We start from the raw sequence: 19,535 nt of genomic DNA on the forward strand, positions 1-19,535 counted from the left end.
TTAAGTACTGTGCAGGCCTCATGGTCTATCATCTGGAACAGTGGTCTCTGACCATTTTGGCACCAGAGACCGGTTTCAGGGACTGGGGTCAGGGGATAGTTTTCAGATGAAACCACCCCACCTCAGATCATCAGGCATTAGTTAGATTCTCCTAAGGGGCATGCAACATAGTTTCCTTTCATGTGCAGTTCAGAATAGGGTTTGCACTCCTAAGAGAATCTAATGCCACTGCTGATCTGACAGGAGGTGGAGTTCAGGTGGTAATGCTCACTGGCCTGCATCTCACCTCCTACTGTGTGACCTGGTTCCTAAGAGGCCACAGATGGGTACCAGTCCACAGCCCTGGGATTGGAGACCCCTGATCTAGAGGACAGGCTTGTGCCCTTGTGGGGGAGGTGGATATGAATATACAAATATATCCCAGAACTTGGAGAAAACAAACAAGGTTCTGAGACAGAAAGTAACTTAGAGAGGCTTCTTTTATGTAGGATGGTCAGGGAAACTCCATTGAGGAAGTGACATTTATGCTGTTGCCAGAAGGAAGTTATGTAGAGTGATTGGTGGGGGTGGAACCAGAAGAGCATCTTGGGAAGAATAAAGAGCTAAAGCCCTGAAATAGAAAAGAGCATGACATTTCTAGGAACAGAAAAAAATCAGTGTGACTAGAGCATAGTGTGAACCAGGTGGAAGTGTATTAAATGGGTGGAGAAATAATACAGAGGTTAGATTTTTATTAAACATGCAAATAAGAAAAATACTGATAGATTTTAAGTAAGGACTTATCCCAACTTGATTTGTATGGACAGAGATCGATTTGATTTCTCTTTAGAGGAAATACTAAAGGAAGATAAGATGGAAGCTTGGAAGTTAAAAAGCCTGAGCAGTGATGATGGTTTGATTCTAAGTGGTACAATTGGAAACGGACACAAGATAGATAGTGGAGAGAGAATGAATGGGATTTGTTAATGATTTAATAGTTGTGACAGAAAAGGAGAAATACAAAATAAAAATTAAGCTGCTGTTACAAGTTACTGTGTGTATACTGGTGCATTTACAGATATAAATACGATTGAGATTTGGGATGGGTTTAAAGAAAGGATGGATCAAGACTTCTATGTTCTGTTGAGTTGGCTATGAGACAATCTGGTGGACTAGTTAAAAATGTGGTAGTAAAATGTGAATCTAGAGATCTCAAATATATAATAGATCTGGCTGGAAATATAAATTCATGAGTCGTTCCCATGAAGGAGCTCATGCAGAAAGAGAGAGGTGGGTACAGGATTGAGCTTGTAATGTATCTTAGTAGTACTTAAAACTTAGGTAGGGACTGGGCAAGGTAGCCCACACGTCCGTAATTCCAGCACTTTGGGAGGCTGAGGCAGGTGGATTGCTTGAGTACAGGAGTTCGAGACCAGCCTGGGCAAAATGTCACAACTCCATTACTACAAAAAATTGAGCTGGGCGTGGTGGTGTACGCCTAGAGTCCCAGCTACGCAGAAGGCTGAGGTGGGAGGATTGCTTGAGCATTGAAGGTAGAAACTGCAGTGAACTCTGATCACGCCACTGCACTCCAGCATGGTTGACAGAGCGAGACCCTGGAAAAAAAAAAAGTCGCCTAAGCGCAGTGGCTATGTGATACAGTATGTGTATATGTGTATATATGTATATGTGTATATGTGTATACAGTATGTGCATACTGTATGTGATACAGTAGAAATTTCCCCAGATGCCCTGTGGAAAGACCAGCTGCTACCCAGAGTCTTTCCTGGATGTCCTGCTTAGTGTAGTAGAACATCAAGCGCAGCCCAGCTCTGTCTCCTAACAAGCTGCTAGGGCCTTACCTCTTGCCTACCCGCCTGACAGCCTGGACCTCAGGCTATCAAACCTCTGGGTTGCCATTGTCTCCATTCTGTGCCATCAGAATTGTATATACATTTATCTGCTGATGTCTCTGTATTTCAAGCTCTATGTCTTTATGCCTTTATAATATACAATATAGATTTTGTTACTTAAAATTCTAATATTTCCTATAGACACTAAACTCAATTTTAACACAATGAATATGTTAAAACATTATATACGTGTTGGATTAACACATAATGCAACTCATTTGTTGCTAATCTATCTTGGATTCCCTGGGTAGAATCTGTCTTCTCACATGTCTGAAATGGAAATGAATCTCCTAACTTTTTACTGTTTTTGTAAAGCCACAAAGCCCTTTTAAAATGCCTGTTTAAGGCTGTTAAACTTACATTGTTATAGAGTATATTTTACATACTTTTCTTCCTTTTAAAAGATCATACACACTTTTCTCCTGGCCTCTCATTTTGCCAAATATTCTGCCATAACAGTAAGCTAACAGAACACAAGTATTTGCTTAAAGATATTTAAAGCTAATCCCCAAAGAGTTTTCTGTTGCAAATGTATTTTAAGACGTAGGCTGAAGAGATGAGTATTCAAATTCATGAGTTCTGACATTGATGTTTTATTAGGCCTACCCACATGAAAATTAGTGCTTACTTGCACAGCTATCTTATTTAAAGATACATTTGCAAAAAGAGAATAATTTCATTTTCACTGATTCAAAGGTCTATCTTTTAGAGTATTATAAACTTACATAGTACAAAAAGATTGGTAAAAAGGAAAACAAAATGAAACTTGGAGACTTGGGTTCTAAATATAGCTTGCCTACATCCTAGCTGCAGGATCTTAGACAAATCAACTAACCTCTCTGAACATCACAGATAAAATGGGGAGTAATAACATTATCTAGCTCAAGGGTATTGTACAAATTATACAATCTATGTAAAGTGCAAAGCAGTTCTGGCACATGGTAAGCGCTCCACAAGTTAAATATAATAATAATCATAGTAAAATAATATTCTTAACTACAATCTTATTAAAAAGTTATTACCTAGAGTTTAAGCTATGGGGTTATTTCCATTTGCACAAAGTGTGATAGAAATTTGGCTCTGTGGTTCCTAGCAGCCAATGTAAGAGTAAAACAAAAATGTTTGTAAATATCAAAAGATGTATTTACTTAAATATAAGAATCCTACAATAATCTTCCCAACTAGAGTTTGCAGAATTACCACAGGGGCTCTGTCTGTCTAAAAGTCCTCCAAGCATCATCTATTGTTCAAATAAATGAATTGCACGTGTGTATACTTTTATTTTTAAAGGCATATAAATGTTGTATTAATAACACCAATTCATTTAATTGTATTGTTGAATTTATACCTTTGCCAGTAAGTATTTTCCTAAAAGATGGACTTAACTAAGAACATCAGAATTATGAAGAGCATTGTGTATTAATTAGTTGTCTTATTTGTCAAAAAGTTGAAAAAGCATTGCTGAGAAAAAGGAAACAGGTCAACTTTTGTTAAAGATATCTCTTGTTTTTCACTGTCCTTTCCCTCATCAGTGGCACCAAGAACATCCTAAGTCACAGAAACATTAGTTTTTGGAAGCAGGGTTTGCTGTAACTATAGTAGAAATGGCATTCTGATTCCACTCCTAGCTTCACAAGGATATCTGTGAAAGATTTGGGGCAAAACTGGTAAGCTGTCTGAAAGTGCTTTTGCATAAGAAATGGGTTTTACTGCTAAAACTGTCATATTGCTGAGTTTTGAATGCCCTAATGGTAAATGATAGTGGGGTGCCAAAAATAACCACATTGGTAGTTTTTTCATTCATTTGGCCATCTTATTAAGTCAAATATTGATACTTTCTGCTAAGTCAGGTACTGTATCATCTTGCCAACCCCCATTTTGTTACACTCATGCTGAATCTGTTTCTCATCTCTTAAGTAAGAAAATTATTGATTATTTTGTAGAGATTTAATTTAAAAAAAAATCGTAATGGATACTGTAAAGGAGCAGTATTTGGATAGTTTAAAAACATCCTCCTTGATGGGAAAATCTTTTAAAAGGCTTTCTAACTTGGTGTAATTACTTGAATTAAGGAAGTGCAATGCCATTCTACTAACTCAGAACAACTTTTTTGACTTCCTGCAAAGAGGACCCTTACAGTATTTTTGGAGAAGTTAGTAAAACCGAATCTGACATCATCACCTAGCAGCTCATGCAGCTAGCAAGTGGTTTGTTCTTAGGGTAACAGAGGAGGAAATTGTTCCTCGTCTGATAAGACAACAGTGGAGAGTATGCATTTATTTATTTACTTTTACATTTTTGATTCGTTTTTACAGAGAAAAACTTCTACAGAGATAACAATTATTTTGCCTTTCAGAAGGACGCATGCTGTTTCTTAGGGATACGGCTGACTTCCAGATATGACCATGTATTTGTGGCTTAAACTTTTGGCATTTGGCTTTGCCTTTCTGGACACAGAAGTATTTGTGACAGGTAAGTACAAGGATATTAATATTTTTTAAATTATTTTTTTCTTTTTTGGAGGAATGTTTGAAATAGACATAAAAATACTTTAAATGTGTTGGTAACTGGAAGTGAGAAGCCTGCTGTAAACCGTCAAGATTGTTGTCTCAGGGAGACACAGGCTTGTTGTGTGACAGAATACATTGTTTCTGTTTAAAAAGACATAAATGTTCGAGGACAAAAAAAAAATACAATTTTAAAAGAAAAGCATTGTCTATCTGTATCTTTATTTACAACTGTTCAAAGATATTACAAAAGCAACATTATTACTTAACCTCCAAAGTGACAATAACACACATTTATAAAAGCCTGAGAATGTTTTTAATGATAAAATAAGTGAGTTTTTATTCTTTTAGCAAATTTGGTCTCTTGAAAAGTCATAAGACAGCTTTGGTTGTATGTAAGCCACTCCCAGACTTGAAGTTTGCTTCCTCAAATTTTGAGTTTAATTGACATATTTTATTGAATACTTGGGTATATAATAGTTCAAAAATATATTGAGGTATTTAGTAAAATATTAACCTTCTGCAATTTTTATCACGGAATGTATTTTAAATCAAGTTTTTAGTTTCTTGTTAATAGTTTTAATACATTTTTGCTTTAGAAATTCTTGTGGAGCCACCGCCCTTCCTGGGTGGTGGGTAGATGTTACAGCCTTGATGAGATAGAAATATTTAAACTCTTAAAATCATGCAAATGCTGTATTCCGTAGGAAAATGTAACTAGTTGGACTTCCAGTGCCTATTAAAGTTTGAAATCTTTGCACGTTTATCCTCTATTCAATGAATAGTTCTTGAGCGGTGTCAACATGAATCATGAGTACATTTCAATAGATTATAGAATGTAGCTAATAATGAATATTTAATATTTCTCTTTATGATGTAGTATCTAAAAGGACATTGAAAATAAAACTTTGTAGAAATTCCAAAAAGTATAAAAAGTATTTTAAAACAAGTTGCTTATTACAATTCACTTTGAAGTCTTTTTTTGACTCTTACCGTTCTCCTTTCCTCTGAAAGTCAGGGAAGTAGCTATCTCTTGAGCATGTTACATTGTCAAATTCTATTGGAGTAACCTAGGAGAGAGGAAAGAAAAACAACATAAGATAATTTTTTGTTTTGTGGCTGTTTTGCTTTTTATTGAAAAGATGAATTTTAAAAAAAATCTATATAGATGCAGCATTTGTCTTAGTACAGAAAATGTTTATCAAGTTACCATCCCTTTAAAGCTTGTCATAATAAAAAGCAAATTATAAAGAATAATAATTTCAGTGAAGTGATAATGTATATTATCACAAGTCAGAACATTTTCATTTAAAATTCCCACTCAGGAAATGTTGAAAAGCGTTTTTAAATGACCATAAAGAAATACTGAGACATTTTGTAAGCCAGAATATGTTTCTTCTCTCCATACTCATTTAGCTTCTATTATTTTCTTCAGGTCTAGCTCCATTGCTTTTTATTCCAGGCAAACTTCCCAACCTCCCAAATAGACCAAATATCCTATTATATGCTTCAATCATAGTGTGAAATATTTCCTTTGTGCATAAAAATTCAACTCATACGATTACAGGACTTTTTAAACCATAAGACACATCTTTGAATTTGTAATTGAAATAAGAATATAATGGGATCTAAAATATTCAGCTTTGCTGAATAATTTATACTGTAGCAAATAAATGGATATACATAGATTTATTTTGAAAAATCAAGTTTATCTTCAGTTGCTCACATAAATATTGAGAACAAACATTTTTCTAAAAGACATTTGTAGACTCCCTGAGATATATGCTTTCTTGTGGAAAAACATATACAGATATAATCATTTGTACCTGCAAATATTGTTTATAATCCTTTCAAGTTGCAAGAAACATTTTGTGATTTGATGTATAATTTGGAAAATTCTCAATGCTTTAAATTATATATTTTTCTTTTTTAGCAACAAATGAGTTGGATTCTATGTTTCATTTTAATGTGTCAAAATTAGTTTAGTGCCTACAGGAAATAATAAACTTTTGGGGAGCAAATTTTATACTGTATGCTCTAAAGCATAAAGAAATAGAGCCAAATGTAGAAAGCCATCAATGGTAACTCTATGCACAATTCAAATATTTTATTTAATCTCTAAAATGCACACATGGACAAGGCCAAAGTGAGTCTTTGGCAGTGCAACATCCAGGCAGGGTTCAGTTTTACTCAAGACTTCCTAATCCTCTTGCTCTGTGCCTCTTTGTGATGGCAACTGGAAACCAAACTTTATTTAAGATTTCTAAATAATTTTAGGGGACAATGATGGTTTTAAGAATGCAGGTGAGGGTGAGTGTTCTCTGGTTCTAATAAAGTTGTAATACCAGGCAGATCTAGTACACCATAACATGGCAGTTAAGAGTATATGAGTTATGCTATGTGAGGTATATGAGTTTTATTATGAGTCATAATAGTTAACACTCATTTCCTGGACATAATTCTTCATTTTTCCATCTGTATTAAAAATATATACCTCATGTACATGGACTGTGCCTTGTACATCACAGACATTCAATGAAAATTATTTAATTGAATTTGGTAAGCAGTCCTTTTAAGTTCTATATACTGCATAATTTAGAGATTTGGGAATGTGAGTAGAATTACTTATTGATTTGAAAAAAAATTCCCTACTAAAAACCTACCTGTGACCCTTACCATTGCTAGAATTTGAAATGTACTTTGTTACAGGAAAGGCTATGAGGGGTTAGGGCCTATATTATCTTTTTCTCTTTTGTTCTGTGTAACTAAGTATAGGGGCAGAGTAGTTAGCTTGAACTTAGTTCATATACATGAACATGTATTTCTTTATATATATGCACACACATGAACTAGTTATATAATTGTGAGTTATATATACTAGTCTATCAATCTATCTATCTATCTATCTATCTATCTATCTATCTATCTATCTATCTCTATCTATCATCCATGTTTGTCTATTTGGCGTTCCCATGAACTTCGGACCTTGGCCTGTGTTGTTCTTTTTTCTCCACTTGGTTACATATCATTGCCTACTACGTATTGATTACTCTGATTCTCCATCTCTAGATTCATCCCTCAGAAACATGGAACTTACTTCGTTTCCTAAATCCAGACATTGACATGTTCCCCAAGTCCTGAAATTTTGCTTTGTAATAATCTCTAATAACTTCTTGCTTTGACATCTCCATTGCCATCATCTTAATTCATGGCTTTATTATTTCTCACCTGCAAATTTGTAATTTTTTTTAATCAGTCTGAAGTCTCATCCTTTTTTTTTTTTACATAATTGGCAGATTAAAAAATAAAATAAAAAGCAAAGGGATACTGATTTCTTCTCATTGCTTTTGGTATAAATTCTAATCTTTTTTGCCAGAGAAACTGATTCCACTAATGATCTGGGGGCTAGGCCTGGAGCTGGGAAGAGATTTTTTTTTCTTCTTTCTTTCTTTTTCTTCTATGATTGATTAAAAGGAAACAAACAGGAGGTAGTTTTAACACCCACCTCTATACTTTCTCAAGGTGTTTAAGACTCTGGGCAAATCTTACCTCTTCTATTACATTCTCTTATGTCACTTTTGCCACAAAATATTTCCACTGAATTGCATACTTTTTATCACCTTTTCTTGGCATTTTTCAAGTCATTTCAATTTGTTGTTGTAATGATGATTGATGATGATGATGATATGTGAATTAGTGGATTTACTGACATTGTAACCTACATGAAATCAGGTGTAGGAGACACAAAAGGCATAAACGCATAGTTCTCATATCTGATTTATCGCCAGGCACTGAATAAATCATGGATTTTAAAACAATAAAACTGCAGATTATAGTGATAAAGGAAAGGAAAATTTTCAAAGAGGGAAGTCAAAAAGAGGGACACTATGAGATTAAAAAAATTAACCAGAGGCAAAGTGGGAGGATGAAGGTAGCAGGACTATTTTGTCCAGATTAAACAAATTGATTTTAGATCTAGATGTTTACAGGCTGGCCTTTTTGTTTTTGTTTTTGTTTTGTTTTGTTTTGTTTTTTCTTTGCTCCCTTCTTTACTCTTGTTATCTCACTTCTTGTCTGGAAAGATCCTCCTGACTTCCTAAAAGTTCATAGTTTGAGAATGTTGTTCCTAAATTTTCTTTGATCTGCTCTTTGGACATTCTAGGTAATGTAATTTGGAGGGCCAATTTTATTCTTCAGATACACGTACCCGTAGAAAGAAACGTAGCGAATGGGAGGGAAATACAAATCTAGCAGAGTGATAACACAAACAGATCAGGTCCAGTCCTGCTGGTTTGAGCACTGATGCTAGTGCTCTGGGATTGCTTGCAAGGGCAGATGGAGTATGGTGCACCCTAGGTGTTCCATTATTTGCACACCAAAAGTTGTAGAGAGCTGGGAATAATTTCTTTTCAGATAGTGTAGTGATGAATGTCAATCTGAGTAGGTAAGGGGCACAGATTTGTACTGAGGTTGGTTCATTCTCTTGGCAAATATATAGTGTTCACAAAGACAAGGTTTCATCTTCAGACCATGTGTGTATATGTCAGCTTGGTGCAGAGAGAGAAATTTTTGATTAACGCTGAACTTTGATTTTTTTTCTAGATATCGTATAGGTTTATGTAGTTATTTACATAGGAAACAATTAGACTGGAAATTTAACATATCTTCAGTTTAAAATTAATTTCAATCTAGTCTAAATATCTTTGTAAGTACTAGACACCCAACCCCATAGCAGTGGCCTAATTCCAAAGGGTTAGTGCTATGACTTTTGCATACATAAAGACAGCACTTTTTAGGGTATGATACACAGAAAAAAAAATATGGCAAGACTTTAGCAATATGATGTGATGTCTATTTCTATGTAATATCCAAATACACAGGAATAAAAATTATAGTAATCACTGGATTTTGTGTACATGGCTTTAACCAATATTTAGATTAGAAAATATCTAATTATTGCCTAAAATATTTAATTTTCATTCCTGTTTGTATGTCAGTGTGCTACTTCAATATCAGTCTGTTAAAAGAGTCTAGGAATGACTACTATAAGCAGAGAATTGTATGTTCAGGAATCACAACAAAAACAAGAACAAATAGAGGAACAAAAGCTTTCCTACTCTTTCATCCAGGACAAGAATAAATACACATAAAGTCAATATTAGGGAAGTCAACAAGCATCTTCTATATCCGTTCATAGTAACTTCAATTGATTCATTTCTTAAAAGATAATCAGAAAAAATATCGATTTTTATTAGAGTCTTTAGTAGAGACCAAACTTAAACAAATATGTTATATGGTGCTTAACTCTATAGCATTTAAAGATTCAACATTTATTTCCTCTAAAAATGAGTCAAGTGTCTGAAAGGAAAAAGCTACCTAACTGAAACTTCAGTTTCTACTATACAGGGTATTTATTACAAAACTGTAATTACAATGCAATGATACTGAAGTATAAATGATCATCATTCATATGATTGAATGATGATATGATTGAATGAATATTATTTAAGAAAATAATCAAATTTGAGTACCTGGAAGAAAACCATCCACCCTCCAAAATAGGGATTTGTTAATGTAGGAGTAGAAGGCAAAAGCTGAGGGTAACTCAGGTAACACACTCGTATGTATTAGGATATGAACAACTGGTATAGCGAACTTAATAGAAATCACTGATAGACAAGAAGACATTCTCTGCATTTTAAATTAAAATAAAATTTGTCCTGCATTTAAGACAATAGTTTACAGAAACCTATATAAATAACAATGATGCTAAGAGACAATATCAAAATGATAATATGATGGCAATACAGTGTGGCCACTATATTTTAAACACATCTACTTAATGAAAAATATAATAATTTATTGATTAAAAAATATTAAGCATAATAGAAAAGGAGGCAGAAACCACTCCAAGCTGGGAAACATCATGGCATTTGTAGTGAGAAATATTTTGAAAATCTAACTCTATGAATCACATGATTTTGAGCTAAATCAATTTTCATCCTTGAGACCCAGTTTCCTCATCTATAAAGTGTTATAAGCATTAAAAGTGATAACATTTGTGAAAATGCTTTGAAACTATGAGATACTTGGAGAAGTTGTAAATTTTTTCATATGAGCCCATGAAATCAGAGCACATAACCCTTTAGCATAAACATGATTCCAAATGATATCTCTTCCTTTGAGACACTGTGAGGAGATAAAGGGATAGTTTAAGGTTAAGTGATAGAGGAATAAACCCTTATAAGCCTTTGAATTCTTTTAAATTTGCGTTCTTTATTTCAGTGATTTTTCAGGCTTCTCCAGTCTGCAGTCTAAATAGTTTGTAAATCCACAGCCTTCTACTTTGCCAGGGATTTCTTATTGTAAAAATAGCCTGAAGTCTCACCTACCTTCAATCCTTACTGTGTCCATACCCACCATTACCAGGATAATCTCTGTAAAAGGCAGAACTCACCTTTGTCCATCCCTCTTTCAGTGTCTCCTGTGGGTAGAAAATATACTGAACCCGTGATTTGATACCAAGTATGTTTTGACTCAACTTCTATGAAAATAAATATTTTATTAGAATATACCAACATTTATGAGTTTTCCTTGAAGATAAATTTTGGAGGAAAAAAACTCCATTAGACCAATTTAATTCCCTGATTATTATATATATATTCACTAGTTAAATCCTTGACAGTTTTTCCATTTTAATTTTAATTTTACTGAACTAATATTTAGCAGCATCACTTTCATTTAATTTTTACAATAACTATTAGATTCATGAATCCATTTTACCCATGTCAAATTCTACTGAATATAGCTTATGCTTTTGGGAATTTTCCTTTGTGGTTATTACTTTTCTAAATGCAATTCTTTTCAAACAATACAGATCTAAATTTTCCAAAACCATTTAAATTCTTCTCTTTGGCCATAAATATTTTATGTGTGTAGTTTGGCTACTGCTAGTTTAGCTTTTTAATTGGTTTTGTGTCTCAATGCTACAAAAATATGATTTATGTAATTTTTCATTTTTGTCAAACTGATTGGACAGTATTAACCATTCTCAATTTTTTGTTGTGTTGAAATTTCTATGAGTGACATTAATGTGGAGATTGACAGCTCTTAGAGCTAGATTCATTTTGAAATTTTAAGACACTTTGGGCCAATGGAAACTTCAGAAACACTTTTAAGACTGCTCAATAGTCTAGAATTATTATGTTTTAATTATCATTCATTTGTATAATATTCCTCTTATTAGCTTTCACACTTAATACCAACTTCTTATTCATTATTGGAGCAAAAAGTAAAAAGAAGAATTAATGTGATAAATTTAACATCTTCTCAATGCAAAATGGTGTGTGGGGAAAGTGTCAAATCATCCTACATTGGACTTTGTGCATTTAGGAAAAATAAAAGCAATTAGCGTTGCACACATATATCTAATCGAATCTCTTCAGATTTATCTAGCTTTATCTCTAACCACTTTGTGACTCTTTTTGTAACTTGCATTTTTCTAAAAATGTGACCTTGTTTGATCTTCCAGCTGTTGGCCATGCTGTTTTTCCTTCTCTCCACATCTTTCTTCAATATGGCAAATTATAAATTCTATTCAAAATTTACTTTAAAGAGCACCTCCTCTGGACAGCCCACACCCCACTTGTATAACCCTTGCTCTTCAGCCCCTTTCACACCTGCATAGGTGTTCTTCTGCCATGATGATTCTTTGAATAATTCTCTTGGAGTTCTCTTGACTGGGCTCTCTTGCAGCAACTGGTGAGCTCATGTAGGCTATAATTGGGTCTCTGCTTATTTGCCAGTGCCTGCAGGTCCTCAGTACTTGTTTGCTGAAAAAATGAATGAATGGTCTGTCAGCTTAACTAAACTGTGTATGTAGAAGGCACTTAATGATTCTTAAAAACAATTTTGATTCTATCCTCTTATTGTTTTTTATGGGAATTATTTATGGTAAAATTTTCTACATAATAGAAAATTCAGAAAATGTCAAGAAATAGAAGGAAAAAGAAAATTGCTTAGAGCCCTTGCTAACAAATTGTTTTTCTTCCTCTATCTTTTGATCACATGCTGTGTATGAAATTTCATGTTCGATTTTTTTTCCCAAGTAAACCTGATTATTTTAGACAATTTGAAAAATATAGAAATGAATAAATAGGCAAATAAGAATTTCAGGTTTCCAGTTCTCAAGATCTAAAAACTTTCTGAGTATTTCATTTGACTAGGATAACCAGATCTATTCAGTCATTTATTAACTTATTGGTTCATTTGATAAACAACTATTTTGTGAGTGTTTTCCATGTACTGTGGGCTGAGGATACCATATCCCATGAAGGCTGTATTCTCTTAGTGTCAGTGGCTTCTTGGAGATGGTGTTTTAAATCTTCCAAAATCTTCATCAACACCCCAAAACTTCCTCCTCAAAGTAATAATATACTTTGCTACAGATAATTATTGGTGTTATAAATGTTTTATAAGTTATAAATTTAAAAATCACTATTTTAAGATTATATATAATATATTAAGTAAAACTTATATTCTTACAAGACTACCTCCAGGTCCCTGTTACAACTAGATTTTCTTTGCAGACTTTTAAATTATAGAAGTTCTGGTGCTGCCACTGAGATGCGTAGATTATTATTAGATATTCAATAAATAAAGTTGGTAGATGTGAAGAAGTACTAGACACTAGTCCTATTTTGTTTTGGTTTGTTTGTTTTGTAATTTATTCTGAAAATAAAATGTTTATGTGGAGAGAAAAGGGAAAACGTACAGAAATACACAGCACACAAACAAATTCTTACTTTTCTTTTTTATAGTCTTTCTAATTTTCCAAGGTCACCAGCTAATAGCAAATGAGAGTTGTAGGGAGTGGGGTGAAGGCTGGGGTCTTAATCGGGGTCTATCTGATTCTAGATAGACCTGATTCTAGATTTTCCACTCAGTTAATCAGTCTTCTTAGTGGTCAGTTTAGTAATCAGGAATTTAAGACATGACTGCGTGATGATGGGCAAATCACAGCAGGACTGACTGGGAGCTGGTAGTTTCTCAAAGGTTGTTAGTGTGACATATGCATGTAAGTTAATTCACCTGATTTAGCTACTTACATGAACCATTGTGTATTGAACTGCTTCTGTGTCTTTAGCAAGATCAAATTCACGTACGATTGCATGACTTTTATAAAAAGCAAAAAGACATCTTTGATTAATTTGTCTTCACCTTGAATGCTGATGTGATGTGTTACAATCATCCTGAAAAGGAGGATAACAAAGGACAGGACTGAGTCTGTCTTGAGGTGAGTGATATGATGGAAAGAATGGATTTTCCCCCACCCAACTCATTTTTGATATTACATAAAGTGAAAAACATTAAATAATTCACCAAAGTATCTAGATTTTTTTTTTTGTTTTTGAAGTGCAAGGGAAGTAACTTGACCTTTGTTAAATACTTTGATCATGGAAAACACATAAGGTTCTCATCTTATTCCAGGAAGTGTAGACACTAGATAATTTTCTTATAGTCATCCAAAAAGCATATTAAATGAACCAGGTAAACCCATCCTACACTTATGTATTCCAGAGACAAGTTGGCTAAACTTTAGGGAAGCTAAAACAAAACAAAACAAAATATTGTTTGGTTCATGTGATAAATGTGGATTCCAATCAGATAATTTAGGCCGCATATCCTATTTTGACTTCTTAGACTTAGATTTCCAGATAGTCTGGTTTATAAAATAAGATTTTAACTTATGCTTACTAAACTCTATGTATTTCTACTTTCCAACGACCTATGTTCTTATTTTCTGAATTTACTTATTCATGCTTTAGGTATGATAAAGCTATGTAATGGCTAAGGAAACATAAATGAAGCATAAGACATCAGTTGAGAGTTTTGACTAAAAGGAAGTGGTGATATGAAGGAAACAGATAAACCAAAGAAAAAGGAAAAGGTCAGGGAGCTGATACAAGTAACTTGAAGAAATGTTAGTGTAAATGTTGGATTCAGACAATTACTACTTTTAAAGTACTTTAAAGAAGTCAGTCTTTGAAATCTTGCCCAGATTCCATTCCAATTTCATCATTGGAGACTTACAATGATGAAAAATTGGGGAAAAATTACCTTCCAAAGCCTCAGTTTCCTTGTCTGTAAAATGTAAATAATAACAAGAGATATTAAATGAGATGATTCACTCATTGATTCATCAGTTGTTTATAGAGCCCCTGCTGAGATAAAAACTGTTTTAAGTGCTGACACAGTGGCAAATAAAGCAGAAAGTGTACCTACTTTTATGAAACTGACTTTCTAGTAGTGAGAGATAGCAAGAAAACAAACAACAAATTGAGATAACTTCAGTTGTATGTAAAAGCTGTGAAGAAAATTAAGTAGTGTAATATGGTAGAGACAGGCCTGAGCTGGATTTAGGGGTGAATGCACCTTCAGACAGAGTGATTCAGGAAGATCTTTATGAAGAAGAGTCATTGAGCTGCTTGCTGACTGGCAAGAATATAGGGATCCATGTGAGGGAGACTGGCAGGCGTAAAGGTTCTATGGCAAAACCAAACAAATTGGTGGGCTCAAGGCTTGACCACAGAAAGGTCAAGCACTTGTAGTGTGGTGAGTAAGAACTGAGCAAGTTGTGGTGACGCTAGAAAGATAAGCAGAAGGCAGGTCCCATAGGACCTTGATGGAAATGGAAAGAACTTGAATTTTACCTGAAATACAAAGGGAAGGAGTCATTTTAAATTCTTAAGTACAGAATATCCTAATCTTCTTTCTGTGTTGAAGAGATCACTTTGACTGCTATGAAGAGAATAGATTGGAAGTAAGGCAAAGCCTGGAACCGGTTATGAGGAGACTGAATGGGAGGACAGAGAAAGGGGATGGTGGTCTGGACCAAGTGTTGGTAGCACAGGTAGAAAGAAAGGAAAGATTGACGTAGAATTAAGAGAAGTGGCTGCATGGAAAAGACAAAGACATTTTAGAGAATGACTTTTTCCCCTCCGTGAGCACTGGGAAGGGAAAGAGCCGAATTAGGGGTTGGCAATCCAATGTTACGTTTGGGCTGTTATTGATATCTGATTTTCATTAGATGGTAGAGATGTCAAGAAATCCATTGGAGATAAGAGGCTGAGGCCCATTCAGTAGGTCTCAACTGGAGACATAAATATAGGAGTCATTGCATTCAGATGGAACTTAAAGCTAAAGGACTGCATGTGACAGTGTAAATAAACATCTAGAGATGAGCAGATGACTGGTTTCTGAGCTTTGGGAAACTTCGTATTTGGAAGAGACACAAGGAGGAGCTAGGAAAAGATAGTGAGAAGAGGTAGCCAGTGAAAAAAAGTGGAACTATACTTTGCTTTGAATGTTGAAAAGGGTTAGCATTGTAGTGAGAATTCAGTAAATTCCACATAAAAATCTGAATTTATGTCTCCTCTTGAAAGGTTTATTGTGAACATGCTATTGGTAAATATCTCTATTAACTTTAATATTGTTACAAAAGTAATGATTAAGGAATTTATAATAATATTTGGAAGAATCAAATGTCTTTACCTATATATCCCTTGCTAGCTTAACAATTAGTAAAAGAAAGAGGTACAACTTAACATAATTTGTTTTAATAAAAGCTACAGAATATATTGAGAGACGAATGAATTAGAAATTTAAGTGAAAATTTGATGCAAAGGTAATGCTCTGTTGAACCATTTTGTGGCTTATGTTTTGTTTTTATACATATTTAAAAATATTGTTTAAGACAATACTTGAACAGATTGAGATTGTGTGTGTGTGTGTGAATTGGTTAAATAACTGGTTTATTTTAAAATTGAAGTTAAACCTTCCATTTATTTGAGAAATTTAAAAAGTAATTGTTATCAATGTGGCAGATATTAGGTGGAATCTAATATCATGAAAATTAAACCACACATAAATAGAGATAAATCCTTTTGTCGGTGTATGTATATCTCTGTGTGTAATTTTGATCTCAGGCTTGGCAGGTTTCTTTAAAATATTTTTTTTTAGAGCTACTTACTTTTGTACTTACCAGTAGTTAGCTAATAAGAAAAAGTTAGCTAATAAAAAATAGGGCTTACTCTGTGCCAGGCACTTCTGTTAACATTTTATAAATGTTATCTCATTTAACAAGCTCATGTCGTTGCATAGTCTAGCTTATACTTGTCCTTAACATAAGCAAATTTGTTAATTTGTGTTTCCTGATATTTATCATAAAATGTACTGGTTGTCATATCTTAAAAGGGAATAGTTCAATTTAATTTTCCTTGTTCTAATTTTAAATACAGTACTAAGGTTGCGAAAGAAGGGGCAGGAAAGGGAAGTAACACTGAATGTCTCTCATGTGCCTGGCACTCCATATGATGCTCCAATGCACACCAGGCAATTCAGTCTTAAGATTTGTTTCCACATTGTTTCTAGTTCTACAGATTATTCAACAAATGTGTAATCCTTGGTCACTAGTCTTAACAGGGAAAACAGAATTATGGTTAAAACAAAAGAATAAGTAATCAAAACATCTATCGATATTTATTTTGTATTATGATATTTTGCTTAAGTTGAAAAATGGGCACATCAGGTGTTTTGGCAGTTTACTGTGATCTCAATAGTAGTGAGAATGTATTGAAAAAGTTCAGTACAGGAGAAAGCTGTGCAGCTTTCTCTTCCTGTCGCTGCTTAATTTTCATGTAGATATAAAGCCGCTGTTTAAGCACATCTGCTTAATCCTCATTTAAAAGACTAGGAGAGAACTTGAAGGGGAGAGGGAGAGGAGGAGAAGGGGAAGAGATTGAAAGAAATCTCTCTCACTTAATACAAACACTGTATTAGTGTGTTAGAAACAGATAATCGTGCATGTAGGCACTATCATTTGTGAAATCAAGAAAGCATAATTTACTCCCAATGCTGAAAAATATAGTTGTGTGTAAGCAGCAGGGAGATATTAAAATACCTATCTAATAAAAGATAATAAAAGCCTAGCAAACCTAAGTAATCCATTTTCAGATGTTAATCCAATTATGTAAACAAATATTGTCCCCCCTTTTTTTTTTTGGTCATTGTTTCAAGGATAAAGGGTGAATGAAAGAAATAGCATTCCATCTAGGTAAAAGAGGAATCAGCATCATTGAAATGTGAATAGCTGTGATTCCTCCTTGCTGAATGGTAACTCTGAACAGAGGGAACCTGGGAGTCCATCTAGAGGCTCAAGGAATAAGAGGTTCTCACCTAGAGGAAGATGAAAAATACTTTCAGGGTGACCCATGAGGGAAAATCACCAAAGCCTTTGAAATTAAATATTTTCCCTTTTCTAAGAATAAAAGGTGGTGTTATGTCAAGGGCAGCTCGATGGTGTGGATGAAAGAACTATTGGGAATGGCTACTGAGAGATCAAAGGCAAGTGGAACCTCAGAATTCTGGAAGTAGAACAAGTCAGATATAATATAAGAAGTACTTCAAAGACAAGAAAATAAGAATAATAAAAATACCTTTAGTTGTCAAATGTAAAATTTGTGCCAGTTTTGTCACATTCTATTTTTCAGGAACACTGCAAAGGGTATTTTCTATTAATATCAATTTAGCTGTATGTATCTTCCCATTTATCTTAATTAGTAAATTTTCAAGAACAAATGTGTTATGCTCAAAGCATCAAAGGACATTTTTGTTAGCCTTAATAAAATGCATTCTCTTAAACTAAATTTTAATTTAGTTTACAGGTCTAAGTATAAGGTGGTTATAGAAAATGAATGTAAAATCACTTCATTAAGTGTAAAAAATATGAGGAATTGTTATACTGTTTAAGAATTTGGAAAACTATAAAGGAGTATAGAAACTATGATTAGTTTCTCATTTGGTTTTTCACTTTAAGAATTGAAATAAAAGTTGAAATCTTGATTTAAAAAACAAGAATGATTCACAAATTATTTTACAAATTGAAATGAAATATAGAATGTTCAACCACTGTCAACATGAACTCCTATTTTGTAATTATTCTATAAACATCTATATTTGCTAAAGAGCAACAGACCAAGGAAAAGAAAAAATAATCAATACCATCCATAGAGCCATGGTTCTGTGGAATCTTTGCTCCAGTTTAAGTTTTGTCAGTGTCTGAAAGAAAATACTTCCCATGGATCTATCTTTTTGCTAAAGAGTATTCTTTACATTTTAAAACATATTACTAATACTTACATAAAGGTGCTTGTGGAAAAGGAAATCGTGTGCCTTTTATTTTAATTCATCCATTATTCTATTCCACATGTAAAGTAGAAAATACTACTTTAAGACAAAAGTAAAGCATTATTTATTTAAAAATCTATTTTGTCCACGAATTTTATCAGTGGTAACACTTCTTAATGTTATTCAGTGCCATAACTTGCCTTTTTTCTAGGCCTCCATTTTATGAACTGAACATCTGGATTTGATGGGCAAGAAAACATTTCCTTCCGCTGGGTTTTCAAATAACTCCCTCTTACAGATATGTATGCTTCATGTTTGTTAATAAAATTGACATGATTTTAATATCTGGTATTTTAACACACAGTGAATTACGGAATTTTCAGTGGCCTTATGTAATTAAATGCGTTTTAAAATCCTTACAAAAAATATTAAGAGCAACTCTAAAATGTATTAGAGCCACAGATGTTTTCCTTTATAGTGTTAATTGATTTAAGGTCCATCAAAATGCTGTTAAAATGTCTAGAGGTTAACAATAACAATGGCACATGGGTCAGATTAAAATTCTTTTTGAGTAAAATAAATAAATAAATGATAGCTTATTTTCCTCTGATTAAAAAGAATTAACTAATGGATTGAAAGAACAATGCAATGGCTAAGATTTCATTCTCTCACTTTATAATGAAAGGAGATTAGGGATTATATGGTACACCAAAAATTTATATACACAGAATACAAGTACTAGTTTTTTTAGTGAAGAAAAGACAATTATACATTTTCTCTTTTTATCTGTTGTCCTATTTTACAGTTATAGCAATTAATCTGCCAGACTCTTTAATCAATAAAATATAGTATGTAACAACCAAATTTGGCCTCTCCCTCCCCTTAAATACATTTCCACAGCTCCTTGCTCCATTTTAAACCTGCTGTCCTTTATAAGAGAATAATATAC

General features: G+C 33.5%; 1 protein-coding gene across 2 annotated transcripts in view; it reads left to right on the forward strand.

Annotated features, from left to right (window-relative positions):
• The first annotated feature begins 3,990 nt into the window (after window positions 1-3,990).
• The window catches only part of PTPRC (protein tyrosine phosphatase, receptor type, C), a 121,413-nt gene continuing 105,868 nt past the window's right edge, over window positions 3,991-19,535 (forward strand). For both annotated transcript variants that reach the window (XM_011931695.1, XM_011931696.1), the window contains exons 1-2: window positions 3,991-4,160; window positions 4,249-4,364. In XM_011931695.1, the coding sequence (XP_011787085.1) occupies window positions 4,292-4,364 (73 nt within the window). In that variant the 5' untranslated portion in view covers window positions 3,991-4,160; window positions 4,249-4,291. The remainder of the gene's footprint in view (window positions 4,161-4,248; window positions 4,365-19,535) is intronic.

Source organism: Colobus angolensis, unplaced genomic scaffold (genome assembly GCF_000951035.1).
Source record: "Colobus angolensis palliatus isolate OR3802 unplaced genomic scaffold, Cang.pa_1.0 Scaffold91, whole genome shotgun sequence".
Lineage (NCBI taxonomy): Eukaryota > Metazoa > Chordata > Mammalia > Primates > Cercopithecidae > Colobus > Colobus angolensis.